The following is an 18,722-nucleotide window of genomic DNA, read 5'->3' as shown; positions in this document are numbered from 1 at the left end:
GGAGATAACGTGGTGGAACAAGGAGAACATAACAGAAGGGAAGCCTTTAACACCGCCGACCCCAACGGAGACCATCACCACAGACGCATCCCAGGTGGGATGGGGAGCACACATGAACAAGCTCAAGGTGAGGGGTCTGTCTTTTTGTACTTGTACCGCCTTCGTTTGAGCCCCTGTGTGGGTATAAAAGGTCCATGTTCCTTCTGTTCAGTGTGCTACTTCATACATTACAGAAGGGTGTTGTGTGAATGTAGTTCCACCTCTTGAGGTTAATAAACTCTTTGTTTTATATTCCAGTTTCTGTGCCAACTTCTATTCTATTGGTCTGAGGACTTGTGCAGAGAAGGGCGAACCCCTAGCACTGGTAGGCCTTGCTGAGGCCCACCACAACACTTCGTCCCCGAGCATGCAGTGTGTTTGCAAACCGGAGACTCCCCATCGAAACCTACAGTGCACCCGACACCAAAACAGCACTTTGCACCCGGCTGCCCCAGTGCCGCTGAGGGTGCATCTTTTGTGCTGGCTTGAACCCCCATTTGTCCTGAGCTTAAGTCCAGGAGCTTTGCTCCCACAACCCAGTGGCCTGCTCGTCAGCAGCCACCAACTGGTGGACCCCTATCCCCCATTGAATAACTTTAGGGCTCAGCACTCCTCCCCCCCAATGCCGCTGAGGGTGCAACAACAGGACATCACTGACCCTGGGGGACTCCTGAGTCTATCTCCAGAATACCAACTCCCACTACAAAGTATTTACCTTTGAACCGCTAACACTATCCTCCTCCACAGGAGAACATTGACTGTTTTGCCTTTCCGCCGACCCTCAAGTTAGGCAAGTACATTTACCACAGTCCGGGGTGGAGGGCTGAGGAAACAACTTGCCACCAATTTATGTAGTGGTGATCAGAGGATTAAGACAAAGCTATAATCAGAAAATTAACTGTATGCCATTGGATATAAGACATTCACATGGGTCTTCCGAGTACTGAATGTTGACTTTAGTTTGGGCTCCCACAACTTCAGCTGTCTCTGGTCTCAGCGAGTTTGTTTTCACTCATCATCTGGTTTTACTGTTGCTATACTTTGCATCTAGCTCGTGAAACACATGGAATGAATAACTGAAGGGAATGTGGCTGTCATGGGCCACTAGCAAGGGGCTATCAGAGGGCAGTCAAGGTTTGGCAACCTACGTACGTAGGTGGTATTTCTATCACTCTAACCTCACTGAACATCAGTGGAGCTTTGTACAATGTCCCCGGCAAAGATGCAGTGAAGCAGGATTAGCGTGATGTGGGCTCCGGAGGCTGGAAGCGTACTGTTACTGCATCGTGATATGGTGCCTCTATAGCTGTGTGTATTCAGCTCTTTCCTAATTTTGAGGAGATCTGAGGCAACCTTAGTTGATCTGAGGATATTGTTCCTGATTCTGTGGACATACACTAGCTTGACAGAAAGCTCCTGAGGCGGAAGCCGGGAGTCTAGCTCTCTTTTTAAAAACTTTTACCTTGCTAAAAATTGTCACTTTACTTACTGTTGTCACTCTGCCCTGAGCACTCCCCCTCCTTCGGAATCACCCTTATTTCCGCGCAGCCGATGTTGATGCTGCCGCGGGCCTGAAAATTCCTTTTGCCGCCATCAGCGAGGGCAGCGAGGCCACGCCTACCGGCCGGAGGCCACGCCCCCCCCACCCCCCACCCGCTATATAAGACGCGCTGAGCCAATAGCACACACTAGCCTGACAGAAAGCTCCTGAGGCGGAAGCCGGGAGTCTAGCTCTCTTTTTAAAAACTTTTACGTTGCTAAAAATTGTCACTTTACTTACTGTAGTCACTCTGCCCTGAGCACTCCCCCTCCTTCGGAATCGCCGTTATTTCTGCGCAGCCGATGTTGACGCTGCCGCGGGCCTGAAAATTCCTTTTGCCGCCATCAGCGAGGCCACGCCTACCGGCCGGAGGCCACGCCCCCCCTCTACACCATAAAAAAATGTGCCTGGGCCGGACGCGCAGCGGACGCGCGCAGCGGACGCGCGCAGCGGACGCGCCGAAGGCAAGCCCGTCTGTGCCCGTCCGGGACCAGCCGGGCCTAGGGCCAAAACCTATGCCCGATTCGCTAGGTGGACGTATCAGCTACACTCAAGGAGACCTCATGGTACTAAGACCCCTTAAAAACTCGAACTGTCATTATGTATATAACGGAGAAAAGGTATTCCACACCTGTGATATTTGCAGCCCACCCCCCACTTACGAACCCCACTCCCTCCAAATGGCCCTCCTGAACTGTAGATCCCTTCCCAAACACTCCCTTGAGATCAACTCCCTACTGCATAAACTGGACATCCTGTTTCTCACTGAGACATGGTTGACACTCAACTCAGAGGCCGATATTGTAAGCACTCTCCCCCAAGGATCCTTAATTCACTATCAGATTAGACCCATTGGCAGAGGAGGCGGTCTGGCTATACTATACAGAGACAACTTCGTATGTAGGATAAAAGATATTGGCATCGCCAAATGCGAGAGCTGCCATTTCTCACCTGCAGTATCCCTCTCCAGCGTACTTATATACCGCCCACCTGGATGCCCCAGACACTTCGCTAATGCCCTGATAGAAACAGTTACAGTCTTGGCAGCCTCTGCCCCCAATTTTATGATCTTGGGAGATCTCAATCTTCATTTTAATGACCCCCAGGACCAGGTTGCAACCGACCTCCACCTCGATCTCACCTCCTATGAGCTGGAACTTATCAATACGGGGGCAACCCACAACAAAGGACATCTGCTTGACCCTATTTTTTCCAACGCTCCTGCTTTAAAATCTGTCCCCCCCCCTTGCCTCTCCCGTGGACAGACCATTTCCTGGTCCCTTTCTTCTGGACAGTCATGACCAGGCCACCTCAACCCCCTAAAAACATGTCGTGGACAGGGTCTGGTCCAAACTCTCGGTTGAGAATTGGATCTGCAAATTAGAACATTCGTACCCCCCTCCGGCTCTCGACCCTGTGACTGCAGATGCTAACCTTGAAACCTGGCTCACAAGCTCTCTGGACTCTTCTCCCCCAAAAAAATTCTCAAAAAGGTGAAGAGAGCCGACTTAGCCCCCTGGTATACGCCCGAGCTGAAACTCCTTTGAAAAGGATGTAAGAAGCTGGAGCGCTCCTGGAGGAAAGACTGGGCGGATGCCAGCAAAGATGGTTACCGCTCCGCCATCAGATTATATAAGGCTGCTCTGCGCAGCACCAAGAAACAATTCTTTGAAGATAGAATCAAAATCTCATCAAACTCTTCCAGAGAAACCTTCCTTATCATCAAGGAACTGCTCAAGCTACCGGAACCTCCCCTGACCCAAGACAACGCTGGGCCCAAATGCAAAAAATTGGCGAACTACTTTGACACCAAGATCTCTAACATCTTGGCCACACTACCCCAAGCCGATCCTGGAACTGATACCAGCTTCCAACCAGCACCGCCCGACACTCAGCTCAATGCCTTCGGCCCTGTATCAATGGACGAGGTACTTAAATCCCTGGCCTTAGTCAAAAGCGGCTCCCCTAGTGACCCGGGTACCCATGCGAATCTTGAAGCAGATTGCAACCACCATTGCCTCACCTGTCACTGACCTCATTAATGCTTCACTTCTGCAGGGAGTGGTTCCACCTGACTGGAAGAGGGCTACTGTCAAAGCCCTTCTAAAAAAGCCTCTATTAGACCCGGCAGTTTTGGCTAATTACAGACCAATCTCTCTTCTCACGGGACTGAGTAAAGTCACGGAGAGACTGGTCAATCAAAAACTGTCTCATTTCTTAGAGTCCAACGGCCTTCTCAGGAGCTCACAAACTGGCTTTCGCCCCGGACAGGGCACGGACACCGCCTTTCTGGCAGTCGTCGAGGAGACAAGATGCATATTGGACTCAGGGGGATCTGTGGCAGTGAACCTCCTGGATCTAAGTGCAGCTTTCGACACTGTCAACCACGAAGTCCTCATCCGGCGACTAACAGAGTTGGGGGTGGTAGGAACTGCCTAGTCCTGGCTTACCTCATTTCTTACCAACCACACTTTCCAGGTATGGGGGAACAACTCACGATCAGAAGCTATCCCCCTCCAGTGCGGGCTACCACAATGCTCCTCTTTAAGCCCCACATTATTCAATGTGTACATGGCCCCACTGGAGGAGGTGGTCGCCCCATTTGGAATCAAAATCATGAGCTACGCCGACGACACCCAACTGGTTTTCTCCTTATCCCAACATGCTCAGTGCCCGGACTCTCTACACCCCTGCCTATCCAATATCTACACCTGGATGTGCGAGTCCTCCCTAAACTGAATGGGTCCAAGACAGAAATCATGCTATTAGGGCATAAAGGACCCTCTTTGCCCCCCAACATCTGGCCCACCTGTCTGGGAGAACCCCCTGCCCCAAAAAATGAGATCAAAAGTCTGGGGGTCTGGATGGAACAGGACCTCTCATTCAAGACCCAGGCCAAAAAAATGGCGGGAGCATGTTTTGGCCTCCTCCGATCAGCACGGAAGGTTCTGCCACTTCTCCCATACTCCTCTAAGAAACTGCTTATCCAAAGTCTTATCCTTTCCAGATTGGATTATAGCAACGCCATCTTCCTTGGGGCACCAGAAACCAGCCTTAACAAACTCCAGCATATTCAGAATGCGACAGCACGACTCCTCTCGGGCACCCCAGTCAGATCCTCAGCCAAACCGGCACTTAAATTACTGCATTGGCTCCCAATACGTGAAAGGGTAAAATTCAAATCCCTATGTATCGCCCACAAACTGCTGCAGGGAAATGGGCCCCCCATACTGAAGAAATTAGTCCTACCCTACAAAGCCAACAGACCACTTCGCACCAGGTAATGCGCGCGACTTTGTAAGCAGCGCTTTTGCTAGATTGCGCTTTCTCAGGCTGTCATAACTTTGGTAAAATTGTAAAATTGAATTGTGCTCATTTTTAAATACCCCGGTTTACTATTTCATTTAAATTAATTTGCATTTTTCCCCTGGTTTTAATTCCGCTCACTTGCACAATAATAGGTTGCTCACCGCGTTTTTGCGGGTCCTTTCCCCTCGCGTTTACCTTTGTCAGTGGCCATCTTGGAGGTAACTCGGCACGCACGGCGGCGCCATTTTGGTTAGCGTGCTAGTGGACAACATAGAGATCATAGAGATCTACTTAAGGCGGGCTATCCTGGGAGACCACCCTTGACCAGGTAATGCACGCGACTTTGTAAGCAGCGCTTTTGCTAGATTGCGCTTCTCGGGCTGTCATAACTTTGGTAAAATTGTAAAATTGAATTATGCTAATTTTTAAATACCCCGGTTTACTATTTCATTTAAATTAATTTGCATTTTTCCCCTGGTTTTAATTCCGCTTACTTGCACAATAATAGGTTGCTCACCGCGTTTTTGCGGGTCCTTTCCCCTCGCGTTTACCTTTGTCAGCGGCCATCTTGGGGGTAACTCGGCACGCACGGCAGCGCCATTTTGGTTAGCGTGCTAGTGGACAACATAGAGATCATAGAGATCTACTTAAGGCGGCCATGCTGACACCGGAGTCACGCCAGAGTCCAGCCCGTCTGCGCCCGTCCACGCACGGATGGGCCTAGGATCCCGGACTCTTGGTCGGCGGCGCGTATATTCTTTTAAAGACTTATATCTTTTAGACACTATTAAGCAGACGCTAGATACCACCATCATGGCTAAGCTAAAGGACATGAATATCCTACGATCTCCTAATGAGAAGACTAGGTCTCACCAGTCCTTTCTGAAGCTAGCCAGCTTGAATACGAGGTCGCTTCATAAGCATTAACTAGAAATTTTCACTCTTCTCCAGGAGGAGGATATTGATATTTTAACTCTGACTGAGACATGGCTGGATGAAAATTCGCTGCCGGATATTACAGCGGCCCACCCCTCGGAATATGATGCGGTTTGGCACAATCGTGCTAATAACTCTCGAGGTGGGGGGGTTGCAATCCTGTTTAAAAAGTATCTTACAGTAGCTAAAATAGCAGCGGAAACAGTGGACCTAGCAGATCTACTTGGGATAAAAATCACCGTGAATAACTCATGTTTTGCGATCCTTAGTCTACCGTCCCCCTAATTCCACTCCAGTATTTAACGATCTATTTGCCCCCATTATTTATGACATTTGTACAAGATACCAAAAAGTGGTGGTAACCGGGGATTTTAATATGCACTGTGATAAGGCCCATAAAGACCCGGCATCTCGACTTTTGGAAACTCTTATGTCCTCAATTGGCATGAAACAGCTTGTAGAAGCTCCTACACATAACAAGGGGCACACTCTTATGGATATCCTACCCTGTATCTGGTCGGACCATTATTTGATTAACTGCGATATTCCCATTCGCGGTATCTTGGTCAAACAACCTCCCAAAATGAAGAAAATTCGTCAATGGAGGAGAGTTGATTTACAAACTCTGACTGATACCCTCCCACAATATATCCAACCTCTGGCGCTTAGTGGAGACCTTGACCAGGACTATAGGAATTTAACCCGAAATTTGAGCCAGGCGATTGATCAGATAGCGCCTGAGAGGTTACAAAAAGCAAAGGGGCTAGGAAAAAAGGCACCATGGTTTACTCCGCCTTTGAGGGAACATAAAAAGGAGTTGCGCCGACTCGAAAGGAATTGGAGGAAAACTAAAGATGGAATAGATCAAGAACAGTATAAAATCTCATTAAACTCATATAAGAAGCTTATTCTGGTAGTAAAAGCAGAATACTATGAAACCCGTATAAATCAGGCGGAGAACGTCCAGAAAGAAACGTTTAAAATCTTAACTGAGTTGAGTAAAAAAACAGAAAATACCGATACTATGATCGATTGTAATACCTTCCAACACTATTTCTTTGAGAAGGTGGAAATCATTCTTTCTGAGATCAAGAAAAACAGCGTAAAGGGATTGCTCCGTTACAGGATGCCCAAATCTCCCCGGATTGTTTCATCTCAAGGTTCCCAGAGATAGACTCTATAAGTCTCGAGCAACTTATGAGTACAACTAAGTCAGGTTCTCCGGCGGACCCTTGTCCCCCTAGTGTCTTTCGATTGGCGCGTCCTATCTTAGAAGACCACATTATTTCTCTTCTTAATAGTTCAATGGGGACTGGTCACCTCCCATCTAGTCTCAAGGAGGCACGTGTAAAGCCCCTGATAAAGAAACCCGGAGCTGATCCGGCTACTTTAAAGAACTATCGGCCGATATCCCAATTGCCTTTCTTGTCCAAAATTTTGGAACAGCATGTGCTGAAGGCCCTTTCCTCTTTCCTGGAGTTACACAATCTTCTCCAGGAGCGGCAGGCAGGGTTTCGGGCACACCACAGCAACGAGTTGGTGATGCTCTCGGTGCTGGATGAACTTAGAGGCATGGCTGACAGTAAGAAATCGAGCGCCCTGATACTTTTAGACCTATCAGCGGCGTTTGATACTGTCAGCCATGACCTGCTTTTGGACAGACTGGCTAATTTTGGGATAAGGGAGGTGGCCCATAAATGGCTTAAATCCTTTCTGACAGGAAGGACGCAGAGGATTCAGCAGGGAGATGATATTTCCGATGTGGGTATTTTGGAGTGCGGAGTCCCGCAGGGCTCCGCGTTATCCCCACTATTGTTTAATCTGTACCTACAACCGCTGATTGTCTCTCTAGTAAACATGGGTTGCCGAGTGTTTAACTACGCCGATGACACCCAGTTGTTATTTAGTATTGACAACTCAGTCTCGGCGCAGACTCAGGCTCAGAACATCCTTAGATTCACGGATGGTTGGATGACCGCCAATCTGTTGAAAATAAACCCAGAGAAAACTGAGGTTCTGGTGGTGTCAACTGGTGCCTCACCCTGGGGTGATTTGTACTGGCCCCAGGAATTAGGTCCCACTCCGATACCAGTTGATAAAGTAAAAAGTCTTGGCATTAAGATTGACCTTGAACTATCAATGGCCACTCAGATTTCCTCCGTTGTAGGAACCTGTGTTGGTTTAATCAGGCAGCTGCGCAAGCTTGCTCCCCTCCTCTCACAGTCCATGCTTCGTACTGTTGTCTCGGCTACAATTATTTCGAGACTGGACTATGGGAACACCCTCTATTTAGGCCTTCCCAAAATTCTGACTAATAGATTACAGGTGGTCTTGAATGATGCGGCGAGATTAATTTTCAGGCTCCCCAGAAGAACCCATGTCTCTCCTCTGCTACTTAAGCTCCACTGGCTTCCTATAGAACAGAGGACGAAGTTTAAAAGCTTATGTATAGCGCACAAGGCAATATATGGGCGGGCTCCAGCCTATATAAAGGAACGCTTGGAGGTTTACAACCCCAAGCGATCGCTTAGGTCCTCTGATGCCCAGCTGCTGGCCTGCCCCCGTTTTAAGCTAGCAACCAAGGGAGGAAGATCTTTTTCGGTACAGGTTCCACAGCTGTGGAACAAGCTGCCTGATCCCCTCCGCAAAGAGGTAAACCTTTTACGTTTCAGGAAGTCGCTTAAAACACTCTAGTTTAGGGAAGGCCTAGGCTCCATTTAAATTTAAATAATATGATACTGGCCTCCTTTCATTTATGGAGTCGTTGCTGTTCCCTCGGTCTAGAGCGCCTTGAGACCTGCCGGTGAGTTGGCGCTATATAAACCGAAGTTAACATAACATGGCAAGCACCTGGTCATGGTGCCTAGAGTCAAAAAGGCACGCACAGGAGGCAGGCGTTTCTCGGTTAACACAGCTAAACTGTGGAACTCCCTCCCCCTGAAACTACGGGCTGAACCCTGCCACCTGCGCTTTCGGAAACTTTTAAAAACCCACCTGTTCCCCTAATTCTTCTGCACTTATTTCTTGGCTTTTACTGTTTCGATCTCTCTGTTTTGGTTTAGCGCTGCGATGCTTCCGGGTAACTATGCGCTCTATAAATCGACATTCATTCATTCATCCATTCATTCATTCATTCACATGGAGATAGCCTGTTGCCTTGTTTTTTCTCTTTTGGCACTTCGTCTTCTCCAGTCTGATGTCTTCGTAGCACCTGGTAGCAGGTGTGCTGAGAGCCGCTGGAGGTGGTGCGATTGTTAACCAGATAGGTGGATGTAGGCGGTAGATGATGTTGAGAGAGCTATTCTAAGGCTGCCTTAGATTTCTTTGTGATGTGTTCCTTGAGGGTACAGTCGGTTCGAGGGTGATATAGTTTTGGGTGAAAGTTTGAGCTTGAGTCTGCTTAGGTTCGTATTGCTGAGCCAGGTCTAAACTCGTTATGGTTTGTTATTCTGGCAAACAGTAGGTTTTACATTTTGTTTGGGTTGGGTTGAACTTCAGGTAGGTGATGGACGTCTGGTCTCGATGAAGTGGAAGCAGTGTGCGAAGCATTGGATGTCTGGAGCAGACTTTCAAAACGGTTAGTGTGCCGAGCACTTCACAGGTAGAATTGTGTCCCCGCAATCAAGCAGTGTATTCTGGGATTAATACCAAAAACTAGATAAGTGTGCAAAAAATGTATACTGCTGGGCGCTCTGCTCGCTAGGCGAAGAATAGCCTTACATTGCCCAAGTACTAGCCGCTGGCTCGTGACGCGAGGGTTAAGGATATTATAGAATGGACCACTGCAGAAAAAATTCAAATGACACGGGATTGACGAGATGAAAAACGAACCGATGATTCGATGGTGTAGGTGGAAATAATCGTACACAGTCCAGGACACCTTGGCTGTGGATCTCGGATTAGTGGAGAATACAGGATGGGAAGATAATAAAGTGTAAATGAAGACATTTGCTGGTGAAGGACTGAAGTGCTGCGGCAACACCACATTCTGTGGTTTTAATGTTATTATAAAAATTGTGACTGTTGGTGCTTTTCAGTGTAAATGAATAAAAAATAAATGAGTAAAAAAGTAGGTTATCGTGTAGTGTTCATCTGTCAAAGCTTTTGTTGGCTTTATTTATCATGTGGCCAAAAGAGGACTCTTGATTCCTGCAGCCACTGAGGCCTCTACGAATACTTCACTGTGTTCAAACTCTTGCATCTCCTCAATGAGACCTGAATCGAGGACTGTCCGCGTCTAATGGATGCGCCTTTTCAATCTGAAGCTACTTGATAACGTGGATCTATTGATTTGAAGGCTGCTTACTTGGCAGCGGTCTCTACCAGAAGCATTGAAGTGCTGCAGGCTTTTTCTTTACGTAAATACGGTTATCCTTTTTTTCTAAAAGTTCTTGCAAACTGTTACATTAATGTGATATATCGTCCTGTTTTCCAACCTGACAGTCAAGTTGCAAGGCTAAGGAGTCTCAGGATTCCAGTCTCTGAAGTTATCCCTGTAAAGGATATCCGTTACGTTTCCAGTACTCTGTTCTGCTTGACTTGGTGGCCGAAGCCTGGCCTCACATGCTCTCACTCCGTCAAGGTGCTCTGGAATCCGGTTCTCAACCTGCTGGTAGTGAACGTGGAGGGCGCAAAAGTTTTAAAAAAATACCCGTAATCCTCATTCTGTCCGGCTTGGCTCTGTGTTCCATTAGCATGTCTCCACCAACCTTCAATGTTGGCCATATTTGTAGATAATGATGTAGTAGTTAATGTGACACTGGTTGGAAAGGCGCCTACACACACTGATGGACACGCACACATTCTTTTAAAGTTGGATGGTTTTTATTAGGAAACTGTTTTCATTTTTGCCGGAGCAGGGACCAGTTATGTGAGTACCATAATAACCTGAGTTGTTCTTTCCTTTATTCCTTGCAGGGAGAATTTGTAAATGAATATGTTGGGGAGATTATAAATGAAGAGGAGTGCTTGGCACGGATAAAACGGGGACAAGAGGAGAATGCCCGTCACTACTACATGCTGACCATTGACAAGGTATGTCGCGCATTCTGGCTCGTACGCATAAGTGTACTTCTGTGCTTTCCTCTGCTCGGAGAAATGTTTTAATCTTCAAAATATAAAAAAGAAACCTTTTCCCCTATGATCCTAGAATGCGCACACGATCAATAGAATACACTGCAGCCCTGAACTGGGCAGGAGCTGCACAGTGGATGCCAACCACTGCAGAGATTTTTAGGTCTTTGCGTAGTCGTAGAGTTTTGTGGCATCGAGTCCACTGTAAATGTTCTTCCTAAGGTCAGTTTCTAGTGCGTTTTAATTTTGGTTTTAATGTATTTGTTATTTTACATTAAGTGTAGTAATGTGTGACAACACAACAATGAAACGCAACGAGTCCTAAATAAAATTTAGCATAATATGCTTCTATTCGAACCTGGAATTTTAACAGTAGTGCCGGGAACTGTATACAAAAGGATCTGTAATCTGTGAAAGATTGTACGGGTACAGTGATGTACGTCACATCTTATCCAGTATTAGAGTATCTCTTATAGATTCACATGCCTGAATCATTCCCCGTCGTCGGGATGGAAGTCCCCGGTACATAAATAAAGTAATGTCCCATTAGACATATAGAGTAATAGGCCAAAGGCCTCACATTAGTAACATATCCATGTCCTTTTGCAAAAAGGACCAAACTCTAGAGAACAACCAATCAGCTATCACCACCCTCTGGAACCTTCCTGGAACGAGCTCTAGTCGCTCAGATTTTCTAGTGCACGCCGTGCTAAGGGAGTCTCCACTGAGCTCTGCTCAGTTTTTCCTTGTTTCTGGATTTCCAGTGGTTTTTTCTTCAGGATTTCTTCTTCTGAGTGAAGTTATATCTCTCCTCATGGCAGATCCTCCTACAAAAGACCTTTTTAGGCCCTGTGCTTCCTGCAATCAGAAGAGGCTTCATATTGATGACCAACACAAAGACTGTCTTTACTGTCTCTATCAGGCAATATAACAGAGAGAACAGACTTCCCTTATCTACCACATAATTCTAATACAACAGTATTTCAGATAATTAATCAAATCTTGGTGACAGAGACTCAAAAATAACCTGCATTTCTTTAAAAAAATAATTTATTTCATTTTTATAGATATAAGATACGTTAGTTTTCATCAATTTCTTTATCAGATCATCATAAAAGGCGAAAAATCTATTTTTATAAAGACAGAACATTTTTTCATAAATAGTGTAGGCAAAGAAAAAACATAATAAAGTGCATGTGCAACATATCTATATACAAAACAAGGATACTACGACTTAATACATAATTCAATATACCCCTGGAAAAAAACAAAGGATACCCACATCCACACACATACTCCATATTCCAGACATACTCACTCTAACTACATACACCACCACACCAAATGAAACAAGGAAGTAAACTCATGAATACAGGTCTCCAAGATCAATGTGAGACCCCGCACTTGGTCGACGCGCGTTTCGGCGGCACAAAGCCACCTTCTTCAGGACCACTTCCAATAAGACAACCCAATTATCCAGGGGATCTAAAATGTACAAAAAGTATCAATGTCACCAAACAATAAAATACCGCATTAACATTTGACATTGTTGAAAGCAACACTTAGACATCCCAGTGAGGTGACCAGAAACAGATTAGGAGGAGAAAACATAGTAAACCCTACAAATAATCATAACACTGCTATTATAAGAAAGAACGATAAAAGTAGGTTCTAGAGACATACACTAACCTCTTAGATCTTACAATAAGGGGTCCTATTAGCCCATGGTTACAAGGATCTAACTAAACTATAGGGATCAAACCTTCACTATAGGGGAGTATGGAATCCTAAATACTTACATTAAATAACCATCTGATATAGGATTAGGTGTTCATTTAGTTTATGACTTCCAGTGAATGATCTGAAAGTAGAGAATACCAAACTTAGAACCTAAAACATGTCGGGATTATCAGGACCATTCTTCAAAGGACTGTAAGGTATATCGTACCTTTTCATCTAAGACCCTTAAAGGCCGAGAGGGACGTCTTTTAATTTGGCTGCCGAGGCTTAAGGACAAAGACCTAGCCTTACCCTCTGAGGAGAGTGAGGGCTCTTCAAAGTCCTCAAGAACCTCACAGAAAAGGCCCAGAGTTGCTTCTCCAGGACCTTCGTCGCAGCCCCTCAAAAGAAGACACATAAAAAGTCTTCAGAGGCACAGCTAAAGGCTTTACCACCAAAGGTTTCTCTACAAGGAGTGTTACAATCCTTTAAAAAGCCTTATTCGCCCCGTCGCGACGGCCTTGTCGACGGTGGCCTCGACGATGATGAAATCCCCTTCTACAGCTGTGGGAATAACTTCATCGACAACGACAGTCTCTACAACATTAGCGTCCTCCACATCGGCCACGTCGACGACGTCATGGTCGACGACTGGTAAACAATTGTCGTCAACGATCAAAATTAAGAAATCATCGTTGACATCCAAGCCAGCGTCGACGCTACGATCGACGAGCGCTTCGAAGAGGAGTGTTCCGTTGACGTCTCTCCCATCGTCGACGACTTCGTTGACGAGGGCTCTGTCGACGGCGGCTTCGTCGACGGGAACTTCGTCGACGATACCTTCAGTTGTGTCCGTCGGTGCTTCACCGATCAACGACGACTACACCGACGACGGGCTCGTCGACGACACTAGAGTCCAAAGTGGAAAGTGCGTATTTTCATCTGAAAATCACAAAACGCACATTGACGCCTGCCCTTACTTCACCTAGCAGGGTCCAGCCATTGCCTCAGTCTCACCTTTTGGAGGAGGAGGAAGAGTCAGACGAAGGCAGTATGTTCAGGGCTGCCACAAGTAATTCTGAGCTTCATGTCAAGTACCAAGAGGGTTCGGACTATAACGAACAAGATCCAGAAGACCAGACATATTATCTGGATGACAGCCATCTTCGCCAACTTCCTATGGTTTGTCTACCTGCGTCTTTGGTCTCTGACCTTCAATTCTTGATTTCTGACTACAAGCAGAGGTTTCCTACTCCTCCGTTTCCTAACCCGGTTGTCTCCGCCGCCAAGACTGCAGGTTCCACTTCCGCCTCTACAGTCTGTACTGTCACAATACCACCTCCACCTTCCATGGATGATGAGGAGGATGTTCAAAAGGAGGAAAGACAGCTCTATGATTCTCAATCGACCCATGATGAGTGGGATGATTAAGTCATCCCTTGTCCAGCGTCTCCCGTACCTCCTCAAGCAGATTCGCCTCCTGAGGATATTGGGGGATTTCATAATGTCTTGGAAATGGCTGAACAGCGTTTCCAGATTCCCATGCCTTCTCACCAGCAGGATTGTTTCCTTTATGACTTAAAGGAACCTTTTAAAAAGTCAGTGAGATCTGTGTCTATTATAGACTACATCTGGGATCAAGGCATTACAATCCTGCACAATCCATCTTCAGTTCCCCCAGTGTTGCCTAGTTTGAACAAAAACTACAGAGCTCCAGACACCGCTCCAGCATGCCTTACCGGACACCCCAAGCCTGATTCCATCATCACTCAGGCAGCTCAACGGAGATCTAAAAATCACTCCGCTTTCCGCCCCTCCGTATAAGGAGGGCAGACGCCTCAACAATATTGGGAAGCGTTTTTCTTCCATGTGTGCATTGACAGTGCGTGCGTCTAATTCTTTAGCGTTATTGGGGCGCTAAAACAGGCAGATGTGGGCGGACATTGCACCATACTTGGGAGCCTTGCCAGACGACTCAAAAGAGGAAGCGAGGAAGATCTTATTAGAGGGCGAACGTTTGGCTTCCGAAATCGATTCTGCGATGGATATCGCCTCTACTGGTTTCCGCCAACTGGCTGGGGCTGCGGTCCTCCGACGCCAAGGTTGGCTTAAGGCGACTACTTTCCGACCGGAAATCCATACGAAAATTCTGGACATGCCTAATGATGGTCAGCTTCTTTTCGGCACTCATATCGACGAGGCTCTTCAAGGCATAAAAAAGTATACGCACACGGCCAGGGCTTTCGGTACCCTTCAATTTAAAAAAAATCCTTTTCGAGGCTCAAGGGGTAGAGGACAAACTTCTACTAGAGGAGACTACCAGCAATATCGGTCTTCTTATCCCTCCTCCAGCCAGCAATATCGGCCACAATTCCAACAGCAGCAATCGTCATACAGTAAGGGCTCCTTTCGCTGAAAGGGCAGAGGACAGAAGGATTCCGCCAGGCGTCAATGACTTTTCTCTATCGCCAGTCTCCATTTTCTCTCCACCCTCCAAAGTAGGAGGAAGAATTTCCCATTTTTTGCATAATTGGAAACAAATAACGCACCGTTGTGTTCTTCAACTGGTACAATTTGGAAACTACCTTGATTTCATTCAGACTCCTCCACAGACCCCATCTCGGCCTATGCTTCACAAAAATCTGCACATTTTACTCCTGGAAATCTCACTAATGATCCAGAAGGGAGCTATAGTTGGGGGTCCTCTTCGTCAACGCGGGAAGGGCTTTACTCCCGTTTTTTCCTGGTGCACAAAAAGGAGAAGAAATGGAGACCAATCCTAGTCTTGAGAAGTCTCTTAAAGAAACAATCGTTTTGCATGGTCACCATTCAAGAAGTGGTGCAACTTCTCAATGCAAACGACTACATGGTGGCTCTAGATCTTAAATATGCCTATTTCCACATCCTTATCCACAGGAATCACCAAAAATGTCTGAGGTTTGCGATGGCAGGCAGACACTACCAATTCCGATTCCTGTCCTTCGAACTCAAGTCTGCACCACGCATTTTCACGAAATGCCTTTCTCCTGTGACGGCATACCTCAGGCAACAAGGTCATCAAGTTTTTCCCTATCTCGGCGACTGGCTCGTCAAGGCACCTTCTCTAGACGGCACGAACAGATCTTCCAACGTCTGTCTACAGCTTTTAAGTCGCCTGGGGCTCAATCTCAACCAGGACAAGTCCATCCTCCAACCATCTCAACGGATAACTTTCCTGGGTGCTATTCTCGATACAAACTGGAAAAAAGCTTTCCCGTCAGAAGAGCCACAGTCAAAACTCCTTCAATTGGCGAACCGCATAAGGTCCAGGAATCTTCTCTCAGTGCGCCTGTTCCAATCCCTTCTAGGGATGATGTAATCCTGTATTCTGTTGGTTCCCAACTGTCGCCTCCACATGCGTCCTCTCCAGGAACCACTCTCCGCTCAGTGGATTCAAGCCGAAGGATCCTTTGACGATGATGTCCAACTCACCCCTCAAATGATCACTGCTCTGCAGTGGTGGACTCATTCACGGAATCTTTACCATGGCCTGTCCTTCTTGTTCCAAGCCTCTCCACAAATAACCACACCGGATGCGTCCCTGGAGGGTTGGGTAGCTTTCCTCCAAGAACTCCAGAACAGCGGAAAGTGCTCTCCTTCCGAACGGAAGCTTCACATAAACCTCCTTCAGCTATGAGCTGTTTATTTGGCCCTCCTGGCGTTTTTTCCCGGGATCAAAGGTTCTCTAGTGCTTGTTCGAAGGGACAACACTACGACAATGCGCTACCTAAACAAGCAGGGGAGTACTTGTTCTCTGCCACTCTCTCGCGAATCTCAAAAGATCTGAACTGGCTACTTCTTCACAACATTTCCCTACGAGCGGAATATGTTCCAGGAACAGACAATGTGCAGACCGATTCACTAAGCAGGCAGCAAACGACATGTCACGAGTGGGAGTTCAACCAGCGGACCCTCGACGGCATATTCTCTCAATGGGGCACCCCTCTACTAGACCTATTTGCCACCCAGCAGAACGCCAAATGCCAAATCTTCGCAAGCTGGCATCCCCAGCGGGGATCTCTAGGGAATGCATTTTCGATCACATGGTTCAACGTCTTTGCTTACGCTTTTCCACCGATTCCCCTGATTCCCAGTGTCCTCAGGGAGTTGAAGGCAGAACCTTGCAGGCTAATCCTGATAGCTTCAGCGTGGCCTCACCAGCATTGGTTCACGGAGCTCCATCTTCTCTCCCTGGAACCGCCGATTCCTTTGAAACCGTTTTCCTCTCTCCTCACAATGGACCGGGAACAAGTCCAACATCTGGATCCAGCAGTTCAGCTTGGCTCCTGAGTTCCGAGAATTCCATGGTCTAGACATTCCTCCAGATTGCAGAGCAGTTCTAGCTCGGGCTCGAGCCGACAGTACAAACGAGACATACTCCTTAAAATGGAAGAATTCTGCATCTGGTGTAAGTCTGCGAAGGGACACCCTCTTTCTTTGCCCTACCTTCTCCATCTGGCGACTTCAGGGCTTGCTCACGCCTCTATTAAAGTTCACTTGGCAGCAATATCCTGTGAGAAGTTAGCCTGGCATATGATGTCCTCTAGTTCTAGTGGGCACCTTGCACCAGTCTAATCAACCTTTATTGATGGTGGTTGTAAAGTCAACCTTATAGACAAGCTGTCCTAGTGGTAGCATGAACCAGCAGTCTTAGGCTAAGACTTCAGAGGGCATGTGAAGCCAGCTGTTTTACCAATTATAATCCCTTGAATACCAAATCATAGGACACCACACAAGGTATATATCAAATATATATGTATTTATTCTAAACACAACCCCTCTGCACTCTTTATGAGGTCAGAGGTAAAAGTACATCACAAGTTACTCAATTAGCATACGATAAGTTGCACAGTATACACTATGCCCTAGGGGCCTCACAAACCATATACTAAAATAGTGGTATAAGAACCACGTGAGAAATAGAAAGCAGGCCTAGGGCCTGTGGAATCGCTGGGGCTACTCTAAACAACCAAAGGTTAGGAAGATGGCCAAAACCGCCAGATTTCACCGGAACTACCTACGAAACTTGAAACCTTTCCTCGACCCTCCTGATATAAAATCGGCTATCCAGGCCTTAATCATCTCGACTAGAATATGGTTGCTCCACTCTCGCAGGCCTACCCAAGATCTCTCTGGCACCCTTGAAAGCCTGCCTCAACGCTGCCGCCAGACTTCTAACAGGTTCCAAGAAGTTTGTTTTTTTTGTAACTCTTTTTATTATTAATAAAACTGTTAGAATTATAAAAGGAGTCTAAAGGCAAGACACCAGATATACAAGTCTCTTTATTAACCATCCACTCTCCTCACTGGAGAGTGTCACAACATTCTATCACAAGCTTCAGGGCAGGACATACCAACTGGGTCAGAGGGGAAGGGGTGGATGGAACGTACCATTAGGAGAATTAAGTTACAACACATCTCCCTTTCATAGGGTGACGCAGAGTAAAACTGGAACCCACCGCAGTGGGATAAAATAGTAACATAGCAACATACAGAGAAGTGAACCATACACAAAACATGCTCAAGCACATTTGCAAATCTTGTCAAAACTCCACCATTGGCCATTCTCAAGTTGAACCACATTCTTAAGTACTTTGGCAACCTTACAAGGCATGTAATATTTACTTTGGGTGGTTCCCATTTTGAGGTTCTTCTTGACTAGTACCTTGTCACCTACTTCCCATTTGGAATCCTTCACCCCATGCTTAGTGTCATACCACTGCTTGTATTTGTCTTGGTGAATTTGGACTTTCTCGGCACCTGCTTCCCTGTCCACTATTCTGGGCTCACCCCACTAAGCCAACTAGGATTTAACTTGGTGCAGGGTTCTCGTCCTCGAAGTGCTACAAAGGGTGAGATCCCCGTGACCCTATTAGGGGAGGTGTGGTAAGCCCACAAACACCTTCTAAGGGACTCTTCAATATCATGCCTGTTGGACAGGCCCCACGAAGGGCTCGCTCCCTCCCCGCATGACAGGGCCCAGACATCGGCTCTCCGGGGGCTACCCGCAGAAGCAACCCGCAACCCGTCCCCCTCCGGGACGCCTGCCCCCGGACATCTCTGTGCC

The 18,722-nt window shown here is 46.9% G+C and overlaps 1 protein-coding gene across 1 annotated transcript in view; it reads left to right on the top strand.

Annotated features, from left to right (window-relative positions):
* The window catches only part of LOC144817649 (uncharacterized), a 317,824-nt gene that overhangs the window by 145,829 nt on the left and 153,273 nt on the right, over window positions 1–18,722 (top strand). Inside the window, 1 exon segment of the mRNA XM_078674369.1 lies at window positions 10,742–10,858. Coding sequence (XP_078530495.1) covers window positions 10,742–10,858 — 117 coding nt within the window.

The sequence above is a fragment of the Lissotriton helveticus genome, chromosome 2_1, assembly GCF_964261635.1.
Source record: "Lissotriton helveticus chromosome 2_1, aLisHel1.1, whole genome shotgun sequence".
NCBI classification, from domain to species: Eukaryota; Metazoa; Chordata; class Amphibia; order Caudata; family Salamandridae; genus Lissotriton; species Lissotriton helveticus.
Note: the sequence above shows the minus strand (reverse complement) of the source record. Positions and strands in the feature narration are given on the sequence as shown.